The sequence below is a fragment of the Balaenoptera borealis genome, assembly GCF_965194805.1.
Source record: "Balaenoptera borealis genome assembly, chromosome: 9".
NCBI classification, from domain to species: Eukaryota; Metazoa; Chordata; class Mammalia; order Artiodactyla; family Balaenopteridae; genus Balaenoptera; species Balaenoptera borealis.
This window is the reverse complement of record NC_138873.1, coordinates 35,051,557-35,065,285: the sequence shown is the minus strand read 5'-3', so window position 1 is coordinate 35,065,285 and position 13,729 is coordinate 35,051,557. Positions and strand designations below refer to the sequence as shown.

At 36.9% G+C, this 13,729-nt stretch overlaps 1 protein-coding gene across 1 annotated transcript in view; it reads left to right on the top strand.

Annotated features, from left to right (window-relative positions):
• The first annotated feature begins 1,350 nt into the window (after positions 1–1,350).
• LOC309635252 (protein LEG1 homolog) overlaps positions 1,351–13,729 on the top strand; it is a 33,146-nt gene continuing 20,767 nt past the window's right edge. Inside the window, exons 1-2 of the mRNA XM_082406239.1 lie at positions 1,351–6,081; positions 6,401–12,418. Of these exons, the coding sequence (XP_082262365.1) occupies positions 12,118–12,418 (301 nt within the window). The 5' untranslated portion in view covers positions 1,351–6,081; positions 6,401–12,117. The remainder of the gene's footprint in view (positions 6,082–6,400; positions 12,419–13,729) is intronic.

Below are 13,729 nucleotides of genomic sequence, written 5' to 3'. Positions count from 1 at the left end.
TTTAGATTCCACATACAAGTGATATCATATAATATTTGTCTTTGTCTGACTTACTTCTCTTAGTATGATAATCTCTAGGTCCATCCATGTTGCTGCAAATGTCATTATTCCATTCTTTTTTATGACTGAGTAATATTCCATTGTGTATATACACCATATCTTCTTTATTCACTCACCTGTTGATGGACACAGGTTGCTTCTATGTCTTGACTATTGTAAGTAGTGCTTCCATAAACATTGAGGTGCATGTATCTTTTTGAATTATAGTTTTCTCTGGATACATGCCCAGGAGTGGGATCACTGGATCATATGGTACTCTATTTTTAGCTTTTTAAGGACCCTCCATACAGTTCTCCATAATGGTTGTACCAATTTACATTCCCACCAAGAGTGTAGGAGGGTTCCTTTTTCTCCACACCCTTTCCAGCATTTATTATTTGTAGACTTTTTGAAGATGGCCATTCTGACTGGTATGAGGTGATACCTCAGTGTAGTTTTGATTTGCGTTTCTCTAATAATTAGCGATGTTGAGCATCTTTTCATGTGCCCATTGGCCATCTGTATGCTTCTTTGGAGAAATGTCTATTTAGATCTTCTGCCCATTTTTTTTTTTAATTTGTTGTTTGTTTTTTTGATGTTGAGTTGTATGTGCTGTTTGTATATTTTGGAGATTAATCCCTTGTTGGTAGCATTGTTTGCAAATATTTTCTCCCATTCTGCAGGCTGTCTTTTCATTTTGTTTATGGTTTCCTTTGCTTTGCAAAAGCTTTTAAGTTTAATTAGGTTCCATTTGTTTATTTTTATTTTTATTTCCATTACTCTAGGAGACAGATCTAAAACATTTCTGCTGCAATTTATGTCAAAGAGTGTTCTGCCTATGTTTTCCTCTAGGAGTTTAATAGTATCTGGTCTTACATTTAGGTCTTCAATCCATTTTGAATTTATTTTTGTATATAGTGTTAGAGAATGTTCTAATTTCATTCTTTTACATGTGTCGAGTTTTCCCAGCACCACTTGTTGAAGAGACTACCTTTTGTCCATTGCATATTCTTGCCTCCTTTGCCTGGATCATGTGGTAAGTCTATTGTAACATTTTGAAGAAACTCCATATCGTTTTCCATAGTGGCTGCACCACTTACATTCTGGTGGGTGTCTCATATGGGAGTGAGTTTACTGCCTCTCTCCAGCAGCAGTGGTCCTTTCCTTGGTATCAGTACAGCATCTTGGATATGAGGAGGCTTCTGCCCCTTGCAGTAGCAAATGTCCTTTACTTCTGTTTCTCCCTCAGCAGCAAGTAACCTTTACCTGGGACCAGGAAACAATAGGGTTTTCTGTCCTCCTGAAGCATCAGAGAGCTTTTTGTTTCATATGAGAGAATGGTCCAAATATTGCACCTGTCTCTTAGCAGCAATCATCTATGGAGGGAACTCCTGCAGGTCTCCTGACCTGTACCAAATCTTTTTCATGAGCCATATGATGCAGCTCAGGAAAAAGAGCTGCTGAGTAAATCTGTATTCCTATCATGTCTTGGGATCTCAGGGATTCTAAACTGTCATATTAGTCCATACACAGCTTTTAAGAATTTGTTAGAATTTCAGTTGCTTTCCTCTTACCCATATTATGGCTACCACCTCTTTCCCTATGCTCTGCCAAAAGCAAAACTTCTTAGGTCTCATCTGTCCTTGGAAGGGCTTGATGTTCTCTAGAATTCAGCTCACCTTTTTGCCTTTGATTGCATTTCTCCAATGGACTGAAATAAATTTATGATTTTGAATATTACATGACTTTTTTTCTCAGTATGAGAGTGATATTCTCCCATGGCTTCTACTTAAGCAGAACTCCTTCATTTTTATATACGAAGTGCCTTGATCACCTCTGTTCATTGAGTTGCTAAGTAGTGTAAAAAGGACACCTCCTTTGCCATGTTATCTAGGATATAACAGCACACAATATAGAAAAAGTAAAAATCCTGTAGCCTTTTTTTTACTTACCCCAATGTGTGTTTGGAAAAGAAAAGCATAGCAATAGGAAGTCACATGCCATAATTCTTGCTTTCCCTAACTTTTATGTTTTTAAGGTCTATTGAAACATTCAGATAGACCTGGACAACCAAAGAAACTCAGAAGGAGAGCCCTCTCTAACACTTCAGGAAAACTGACTGCAAGTTCTGGAGGAAACCTCATCAAGGGCCCTTCCAACATGGTGTGGTGTGAACGAGGCTAAGGAGATGAGCCTGAGGCAGCAGTCACGCTTCTCACTGGGAACAGAAAGAATGATTACTGGATGAGGAGACATCCAGCAATAAGATAAATCATCCATAGTATGGAATTACACAACTCATAAAGGTCAGACGGCTTCTTGGCATTCACTGATATGGAAAGGAAGGCCTCCTGGCTACTCTGGCAGAACCAATGACTATCTCTGGGCAAGTAGGGAGGTGAGGACCCTTTGCCATCCTACTTCTTTCAAGAAAGAAAAGTTTAATTTCAAATAGATGCTAACAGCTTATTTCTCTACAAAATAATTTATTTTCTGACTCATAGGTAGGTGTAGTAAGGTCCAATCACAGCTGTAATAATTTTAAAATAAAGGCATTTTTACTTAGGCCTTATGCACGAAAAAGGCATTTTGGGCAGGATTTAGTTGAAATAAGTACCCTCTGCAGATGGAGTAATTTGAAACTATTTTGAGATCTTGGGTAATTCAGAGCAAATAGCACACTCTTTTACTGATGCAAAAGCTGAAAAATAATCACTTCTAAAATAAGGTTATGCACGTATTCAGACCTCTACCAGACATCAATGACATTGTGCTCTCAATATTATTTATGACCCACCATATAGTCTTCTGAGTTTGAGCAGTAATGACAGTAGGAAAAATGAGAAAATAAACCAAAGGTTGTAGAGAAGTTACTGAACCAGAAACAAAGATGGCTCTTTTTTGCAGATTTTTTATAAAAACTGAGCCCCACTGAAGCTGAAGAACAGGTGGGATGACTTTAAAAAAGGAAACCATCAACACAATAAAGAAACAAACATAGAGTGGTATATTTTAAAATGAGAGTTTAAGTGTAGTGCCAGCTTATAGTAGAAGTGACAAAAAAATTAAAAGTAATAAATACAGTACAGCTGGGAAAGGACAGCTGATAATCAGAGGTGATAGAAAGTGGGGGTCTGAGAATGCAGAAAGGATAAGGACTCAGAGTAACATAGCAGCCTGGGTGTAATCAGTGAAAGATCTGAAAAGTTTGTCATTTTATACTTAACATTTAAATAATCCTGGTCTGAAAATGTGCCATGCACTACCCTATGCTTGAGGCACCAGTAAACAAGCAGAATAAATTGTTCTCCATATAATAGTTCCTCACATCAACAAGATATTTCAGGTAGTGCAGGCTATGAAACTGTGAACACTACAACAGGCCATGGAAGCATTTCCTGTGACACAAGGAAAAGCTAGGGCAAAATACAATGAGGCACTGTTGCCTGGGCAGTAGGGTGTATAGAAAATGATGGAACATAATAATGTAAGGTAAAGTTACAATTAATTTAAGCAAGAGAAAAAAAAATCTATGCTCAATTTCAAAGTCAAGCAGAGAATATTTCCAACGGGTCAATTCATATATATTTTATAAATTAAGACTTAATAGGTAATTGGTAAAATCTATTTATAGAACATGAACAAATGTTTTAAAAAGTGAAAATATTAAAAAACATTAAAAAATATGTTTCTATTTAAGATGAAGGACATTTCAAAGTATTAGACATTCTCGATGTTGCCATATGTATTTTGTTGATAGAGAGTTGTAGAGATAAATCTGAAGAAGCAGACAAATTATCAAGTAATATTACTACTTTTAAATTTATTAATTAGAAATTAATATTAATTAATTCATAAATTAATACTATTAATTCAATAAGGAAAAGGTATTACACCTAAAGAAAAAGTGGGCAAAAGATGTGATGGGAAAATGCAATAATAAAGAAATACAGATGTCTAATAAATTTATAAAAATATTTATCATCACAAGGAAAAAGCTTAAAATTAAAACTATGACTTATCAAATCAGAAAAAAAAATGTAGATACTATCAGTCCAGTGTTAGCCCTAGACTGGGAAAATAGACTGTCATTAGCAGCTATATCGTAAATTATTGTAAATTTTTCATCTCAATTTGGCAGTATGTATCAAAAGCCTTAAAAATGTTCATATCCTTGGATCCAGAAATCCCAATTATAAAAATATATTTAAGAAACATAATTGAGCAAGAGTGGTAATATAGAATGACATGGAGGAAAACTGGAGAAAGTTCTAATTGGATTTCAGTTTTGTTTCCTCTTTCTATCAAAATGCCGATTTAGAATAATTCCTGATTCCCTCCTCCAAGATTAGCCCATAGGAAAAGCACCAAGAAAAAAATAGAAAATTAGAGAAATCCCTGAAGTGACTGTGTGAAGGTGGGGGTGGCTTTCACCTGGAACAGGATGCAGCCAGGCAGTGAGAAAAAAATAAATAAAACGACCACATTGCCTGCTGCTTTTTAAGGAAGAAAATCAGGGCAGTATAAAAGGCCCCTGTTTAGAAGTAGCTAAAGAAAACAGGAGATGAATTAACTTCTGGAGGTCACATCCTCACCTTTCCTCTTCCAGACTACCAGGGCTGATGAACTACAATTGCCCAGTTGGAAGGTTGGTGTCCCAACCAGTCTTAACCGACTCAAGCTCAAACTGGACACAGCTGATTCCAAGTTCCTGAAAAACAGCTCAGATAAACATCTTATTGTTTAGGCTGTGTGATGCTTGGAGGACGTCTAAGTTTTTGTAAAAACAAAAAAGAGTGAGCTTGATCAGTGAAAGCAAGTTACAGTTCATTACCTATTAAGCAAGTCATAGTTGAATGGATCTAACTGATGACTACCCTCGATTTTACAATACATGTACTTTACATCTGGTATTTTTCTAAGACAAAAAGAAATTTTATCAAGGTGTTTAGTTTTACTCATTTGACTGCATAAACTTCATAGATCTCTTGCAAGATCTCTTAGACTTCTTTCTCTTGTTTAGAATACTTCATTCAAAACTCATTCAGTCTTCTGAAATCTAAGGCCTCAGGTTGCATTGAATAAACTTTAATGTGTTTGATTATGGGATTTGGCTCAGACTCTACTTGAGGTTATTTAATGCATATATTTTCTTATGTCCTGAAATGTAAATGACAGTTTGATAGGATATAAAATCCTCGGATCTAAGGTTTTTTTCCTTCAATGCTTTGAAAATTCTACTCCATTGTCTTTTTGCAGTTACTGGTGGAATATCTAAGTCATTCGATTATTATGTTTCTCTCTGCAAGTTTTTAGAATGTATCATGATTTTTTATATTCTTAAACTTACTTACCTTTCTAAAACCTGAAAAACTTTTGCATTCTAAATTACTAGTGTATTTGTATCATTTGTCTATTGCTATGCTACAAATCACCCCCAAACTTAGCAGCTTATAACAACATTCATGCATGAACTCACCGTCTATAGGTCAGCAGTTTGGGTTAGGCTCTGCTGGCAGATTTTCTGTTGCTCTTGCCTTGGCTCACTAATGTGATTTTTTAGTAATCTCTGGGCTGGATTGAAGCTGTATGATATAGAACAACCTCAACTTTGGTGATTGGCTTCCTGTCATCTGATTCTCCACCATGTACCTCTTCAGCAAGCTAGATTGAGCTTGTTCACATGGTGTGTGCTTTCTAAAAGGGCAAGAGCAGAAACAGCAAGGCATCTTAATGTCTAGGCTGGCAAGTTGCTCAGCATCACTTTCACTACATTCTGTGGGCAAAGCAAATCACCAATCATCTCAGTTGAAGTGGAGAAATACACTCTATCCCTTCATGGGTGGAACTGCACAGATTTTGTGGCCATTATATCTAACACAGTGATATTATCCATACAGGATTATGGACCTGCTTTATCACAAGAGGGTGAGTGTCAAAACTATCAAGGAAAATATTCCTGTTTCTACTGGAGTGTCTAATTCTGAGAATTCATTTTGACATAATGAATGATAGAAAATAAGGAGAAACACAACAGGTAAGGTTTTTTGTTTTTTTTAAACTTTGGGTTTATTTATTTATTTATTTATGGCTGTGTTGGGTGGGTCTTCGTTTCTCTGCGAGGGCTTTCTCTAGTTGTGGCAAGCGGGGGCCACTCTTCATCGCGGTGTGCGGGCCTCTCACTATCGCGGCCTCTCTTGTTGCGGAGCACAGACTCCAGACGCGCAGGCTCAGCAGTTGTGGCTCACGGGCCTAGTTGCTCCGTGGCATGTGGGATCTTCCCAGACCAGGGCTTGAACCCGTGTCCCTGCATTGGCAGGCAGATTCTCATCCACTGTGCCACCAGGGAAGCCCAGGTAAGGTTTTAAATAGAACATTTAAACAAGGAAGAATTATTGTTAAAAATCCACAGCAATCACCAAAAGAATGGAGAAATGGAAGTGAAAGTAAATGAAATGATGATGTTATAGGAATGTGTCAATAGGGTGTTCAGTGGGGTAGTTTCCATCTTGGTGAGTCTGCCTGGTAGTTACGAGCTGTAAGTGAATAAGGATGCCCAGGAACTATTCTCCATGGAAGACAAGTGTTGAAGGAAAGACAAGTGTCAGTAAAGACAAAGCAATGGAAATGGAGGGAATGTCTATGAAGAGGGTGAGGATTATATTTGTCAATTATTTAAAATGGAGCAACTACCAAATGTAAAATAGATAGCTAGTGGGAAGCAGCTGCATAGCACAGGGAGATCAGCTTGGTGCTTTGTGACCACCTAGAGGGGTGGGATAGGGAGGGTGGGAGGGAGACGCAAGAGGGAGGGGATATGGGATATATGTATACCTATAGCTGGTTCACTTTGTTATACAGCAGCAACTAACACAACAATGTAAAGCAATTATACTCCAATAAAGATATTAAAAAATAAATAAATAAAATAAAATAAAATGGAGCAGAGGACACAATGGAAAAAGCTCAGAGAGGATTCAGTGTAGCAAAAGAAAGGTGAGTCTAGGTTCAAGTATTTTGAAGGAAACTATTTGTGCTTGAGAATATTTGCTACAGCTATCCCCCCAAAATCTCATTTTTCTGACAGAATGACATGTCTCTAGCTGTTGATTGTGATCAACAAAGGATGTGAAGACCTTGGGAAAAATTTTTGTTTGGATAATAAAGAAAGGACAGTCAAAGCATCACTGTACAGAAATAAATCAACTCAATGACCTGGCAACTTAGAACTGGCAATATATCAAAAAGGCATAATAAATATTAATCTACCTTTGTACAAAGGTGAGTTGCATTGAATTCTGAGTTATTGTGGTTTAGGTAATCTCAAGGCAAGAACACACTGAAGCTGCAAAAAAGACTTAAGTTCAAGTCTTCCATTCCAAGGATGAGTCTGGAAAGAGTTAAACCTCTCGCCTAAGACTGGATGGATATATAGTGGCCTTGGGGATTCTACCTGTACGTGTCTCAGGCCAAGCCAAATATCTGGGAGTCACCTTTCAGATTCCTCTTTCCTTTCACCTCCCATGGACTTCAGCAAAAAACAATATTATTTCTTACAAGGAAGACCACAGAGAGTCTTGAGAAAGATTCCTCCATGTGCAAGCAGAGAGGGGGAGTAGCTGCTTCTGGAGGAGGGACAAAAAACTCCTTCTGGCCCCTTCTCTCTTATTCTTTTATGAAACAGAAGTCCTAATCTCTGTGTGTGGGAATAATACGGCAACAAACTGTCACTCTCAGGACACTGGGAGAAGGTAAGATAAAAATTGTGTAAACATGGGGAAAAGGAAATACATGGCAGAAGGCCTAAAACTAGAACAAGAGGAGGGTGAAGAGCACTTCTGCACCTAGATGACCTAAGTTCCAATAGCTCAGAATTCAATGTAGCCTGTCTTTGTACAAAAAAAAATTAATGTTTATTATTCCTTTTTGGTACGTTGCCATGCTCAAATTTTTTTTTGAAGCATATGAAGTCAAAGAAATGAATGTACTTCCAAGCTGGAAAGAAATTAGCACCAGACTCAGATATCGAAGATTGATATGTTAAAGTCCCTAATGGAAGAGGTGGTCAACATACAAGATCATACAGCTAATTTCAGCAAAAGGATAGAAACCTTAAGAAATAAGAAATGGAAATGTTAACAGAGATGAGGAATGTCTATGAAAGGTATATCAATATCTCATTAATATACTTTGCTGAGGCAAAAAAAAAATTGGTGAACTTGAAAATAGGTGAATAGAAATTACCAAAACATAAATGAATAAAAGATAGGGAAAAATAGAAAAGAAAAAAGAGAATGGGGCAGAAGAAATATTTGAAATACTAATGACTCAGAATTTTCCAAAATTAATGACACATAAAACTACAAACCCATGAAGTACAGAAAACACCAAACAGGATGCATAAATTTTAAAAAATCATTAGCATATTATATGCAAACTGCTGAAAACAAAGAAAACTCCTGAAAGTATCCAGAGGAAAAAAAGAAACATTACGTACTGTACTCTTCAGAGTAACTGAACTCTTTTTACATTGGCCTATTCAGAATATATTCAGAATACATCTCATTTCTTAAAGGCAAATGAAATTAAGTCCACTGAAAGTGTATCTATTGCATGCAAAGCAATGTGCTGAATCATGGAAGATTTTTGAGAATAGAACTTGAGCTGACTGAAAAAAGTACAATAGGGTAAAGTGGAGATGAGAAGGAGAAAGCTACAATCAAACATAAAGTGTGAAAACCACAAATGGATTATTCAAAGGGACAGTGGATGAGGTATTTCTCTGTAATGAAGATAGTTGGATAAGGTTGAAAAGCTGACAGGTGATCAAAACATTGTAGTCTGGACTTGGTTAAGTGGAGAGCAGGGTTTATAGTAATATCTTGAATGGTGTCATAACAAGATCAAAACAGTGCCATGAGATCTTATTCTGAATGCACTGCATAAGATGGATTGGATCAGGAGGGACAAGAATTCGGGACAGCAGTACCCTAACTTTGCAGTGTTCCAGAAATGGAGTGATAGCTCTTAGAATTAGGTAATTTTTTAAAAATGGAAAATTTAAAGAGATAACCAATAAGTCTTGTAGAAAGCTGGTGGAGATTGTAGGGACAGTGCCCTCAATCAAAGGGTAAGAGTTAGGTAATCAAAATCATGTGTAGATGTGATTTATCTCGCACTTTCTTCTCTTCTGGGGTTTCAAACAGGGTGTCTAGTGATATTCTCCTCTTGTGGCTCTAGATCTCCCAAAAAGTTAATGTTTAACCTGCATACCAGGTCAAGGAGTTCAGGGTACATCTTTGTTTTAAATATGTTTCTAGTGTATAATTTTCAAGTATATCCATGTCCTTGTTCCAATGAAGATGCAGTTTTGGTGTTTTGTCTTTTTTTATTTTGGTTTTGGTTTTTGCTTCTTTCCCTTTATATTTCATTCCATAGTAGAGGGAATAAAGATAATTTTACGAAGGAGTTAATAATAACCCATTTCAGACAAAAAAGTATAACCAAGGAATATTTAATCAGGAAAAATATAGCCTATCTGCTATACTATTACACTTGTATAAATATATCACGTGTAATTAAAATATTAACTATAAAAATATTTTACATGCTCTTAAGTATAAACCAGTTAAATATTTAGGGATACCTTATTTTATTTTATTTGTTTTTTTAAATTAATTTTTATTGGAGTAGGGATACTTTATTTTAGAAACGTTGACTATACCTTCTGTTTCTGACAGTTCAAAGAATTTTATTGATTACTAGGACTCTTCATATGTGAGCATAAAGCCATGTGCTTTGCATACAAAACACTCTAAATCTTTCTACTCTTCGACCAAGGCTGGGGAATAGAAGAAGGATGAAAGTATGGCTCCACAGTGCTCGGGGATCTACCTTGCATTCTACCATTCCCAAGATAGTATCATTGTCCTTAAGTGTCGAGATGGAATTTTAGCCATCACTTTCACAATCCAAACCACAACACAGATGAAGGGATAAGGAAGTGGCATGTCTTCTTCTTTTAAGGGACATGGGGGCACCATTTCCATTTATGTTCCAGTGGCCAGCCATTAGTAACGTGGTTCCTTGGGCCAGGGATACTGGAAATGTAGTCTTAATTCTGGTTGTCCATGTTCCTAACTAAAATTCTAAGGAAGAAGAAAAATTGGAAATTAACTAGGAATTTTAGCCAACGAACTGGCTTGGCCTATTGGATACACAGGCACACTTCAAGCTTCTCCCTTGCAACAGAAACTTCTATTAAGTGGATCTTTCATATATTTTTCATAAATCCTAGTATATCAACATTCATATTTACTGTGCAATATATTAAAGCTTCTTTTTGAGACGGAAGTACTCTAATATCATATGTGATATATTTTTAAATCATAATTTAGGCTCGGGAACTCCTGGAAGGTGTCTGTAGTTTTATCTATAATATTATAGGCCATCCTAACCTAAGCTATTCTTTAGGTTCTGATGCAGGAGTTCCAAAATTCAACTATTTTATATGTTAGCCAATATATCAATTTCACGTACATTGCCCCCCCCCCCAAAACACTGTTGAATAGCTTTTGCATGGAGAAAACTCAGCCCTTTTAGAGGATTCCATTCCTTTATAATGAAATTGTAATCACCAGGAATTTTTTTTATATTAGTTGAAAATTACACCTGAAATTAGAATCGGTTAGACTGTCTTTCCCTCTGGAATCTAGAGATATGTGATTCAGTATGGGAGCTAGCAGTTTTCATATTCAATAAATATACTAACTAAACGTATAAAAAGTTTTTTCTTAGTCTTTGGTGAGAGATAAACTAATGCTCATCTGAAGGTTTTCCATCAGGGACCTATGATCAAACATTCTCTAGAAGTACTCACAGGACTCAGCACGTAGTTATACTCATGGATAAGATTCTCTACAGTGATGTAGTAGGATATGCAGCTGAACCCTAAGGGAAAAGACACAGGCAGAGTCTAGAGGAATGCACGTGTAGGTTTCCAGGTATGCTCTCTCCCTCCGGTGAGAGGTCACACAGGGCACACTTTCCCCACAGCAACAAACGTGCAGCAACATATGTGTGATGTTTCCACCCAGGGATGCCCATTAAAAGCTCAGTGCCCAAGATGTTTATGGGGGTCTAGTCACATAGGCATCCTCTGGCTTACTAGGGGGCTGGTCACATATGAAAATTCCAGACTCTACAAGGAAGCAGGTGTTTCACACATACCTTATTGTTTGCACAGTCTAGGTACAGTTAATCACCTTGTCACTTAGCTGTAGATTGGGAACTTTGAGAGCCAAGTACACAAATGCCAGCCAAGGGTCAACCTTGCCAGCAGGTTTTTCTTATAATAGCAATCTCAGGTTTGCTATGTAAACTCTTTTCTGCAAAGACAAGTAAATTCCATGTCTTTATATTTCTAGATGAATAAGGTCAAGACAGATGTGTAGGAGTGTGCTTAACTTCATAGGCATTAAAGGACAATGTAAATATAGTAGCAGTTTCCTAAAAGTGTTTAAAATATTGACTCATTCAACATTAAAATTTTCAACAGCTTTTTTCAACTGTCATGTGAATAACATATTGATGATGTTATTAAACAAGGGAAGCCCCCCATTTTTTTCATTTCCTTTTTTAAAATTGAAGTATAGTTGATGTACAATATTATATTAGTTTCAGGTATACAACATAGTGATTCAACATTTTTATAGATTATACCCAATTTAAATTTATTACAAAATAATAGCTATATATTTTTATATATATAGATATATATTGTGCTGTATAATATGATCTTGTTGATTATTTATTTTATACATAGTAGTTTGTACCTCTTAATTCCCTACCTCGAATTGCCCCCCTTCCCTTCTCTCTCCCTTCTGGTATCCTCTAGTTTGTTCTCTTTACCTGGGGAAGCAGCTTGTTTTCACTGGTAAGACTTTCCCAGGGAAGGACTATCATCTCCAGGAAAAAGAACAGAGATTTGATTTGCTAGGATATAAGCAAATACCATGACTTCTTCCTCCACGTCCCAATAAAAGCTCTGCCACAATCTCCACCCCCAGCTCTGGCGTGATGGCTTTCCTTCCTCCTTGGGCCTGTGCACTAGTTGGTTGCATTTCTGTTTCTTTAGCAGGAGCTTTCAGTCTCTCAGATCTGTATCCCCCACTGTGGAGTGAGAGTCCTGGTCAGTTCAGTGACTACAGGGTGGAGAATGGAAAGTATGTTATTGATCCCTGGGTATATTCTAAGAGAATGGGGATGTATAAAATCCTCATGAACAAAACAGCCAGTTATTTTGAAAAATTTGCACCAGATAATGAACAAAATTTTTTATGGGGATTGCCTTTGCAGCATGGCTGGCAATATACTACAGGTAAGAATGACCCTTGTTTTTATTCTAATGATCTTCCAATATAACCATGTTGTAATTGGGAAATGGAACTCTGTATACACCATAGCATGTCTTTGAAAATTGATTCTTTTCTTTTTCCTCTTTTCCCCTCATAACCCTTATTTTTCTACTGCTTCTCCTTCTCCTCCATCAATCTTTCTGTGTTGCCTGTTTTGACTAGAAACTGCAATGGGGCATATGGCATAGTTGCCAAACACAAAAAGACTTCATATCCAACCTATTGGGCATTCTACAAATATTTATGGAACTCCTACTAGGTGCCAGACTCTATTCTAAGCACTGGGATGAACAAAACAGTCAAGGAGATATGGATTAAAAGCAGAAGGTGATGTCAAATTAGTTTGAATTTCTTAAAGTTCTAACTATGATAACCTATACATGGAGATGGAGAGAAGCAGGAGTGGCACCTTCTTCATGAGGATGTTTCTCTGCAAAAGATTGATTCCTTTCAAAAATAAAATACATTCTAGTGTTTAGTTAGAAGATATGTTTGGGCCAAAGACTCACAAATTATAAGATATTTTGGCTGACGGAGAAGCTCAAGAAACAGAGTGGTACCTCATTCACTCCATACTGATAACACCACCAATAAGGAAATTTGTTCTGTTCTGCTGGAAAAAATATAGGGAGAAGATTAAGGTTTGTCTAAGATCTGAGGAGGAGTCACATACAGGAGCTACTGAAGTTGGCAATTCATCCACTTTTGTCAGGTGATGTCTTGAGACTCAAACCAACTCCTATTTATCTGGCTTTCCTCAGAGTCAAAAAGATAGAGATCCAGGAGAAATCATTAGCACATAGCCCACCATGGGAGGCACGCCAGACTCCGGGGCCTGGGGGCCAGCGGTAGATGGAGGCTGAATGCTTTTCTTATTCTTTCATTACATTCACATATTATGATCAAGCCTGACTAAACTCATCTAATGATGGGCTTATATGTCTCCGGCATTTTCTAAAAGCAGCTGTGGGGTGCGGGTAAGTAAGTATTGCAGACAGTTTCCCTGCCGTCAAAGACCTTACAACACAATTGAAACAGGAAAGGTATTAGAAATTAAACAGAGAACAATAAATAACAACCCTTTGTTAAAAATTAAAGTGCAAAACAAGGGACACAGTGGAGTCAGCTGGAGTAATCAGAAAAAAAAATGCATTTGAACTGAGATTTGAAATGTGGACAGAATTTCACTGTGGAAAAAGAAACAAAATCTACTAGGGAATAAAAGAATGAACAAAAGCAGAGGTTCTCGTGTGTAGCTGCACGTTGAAAACAAC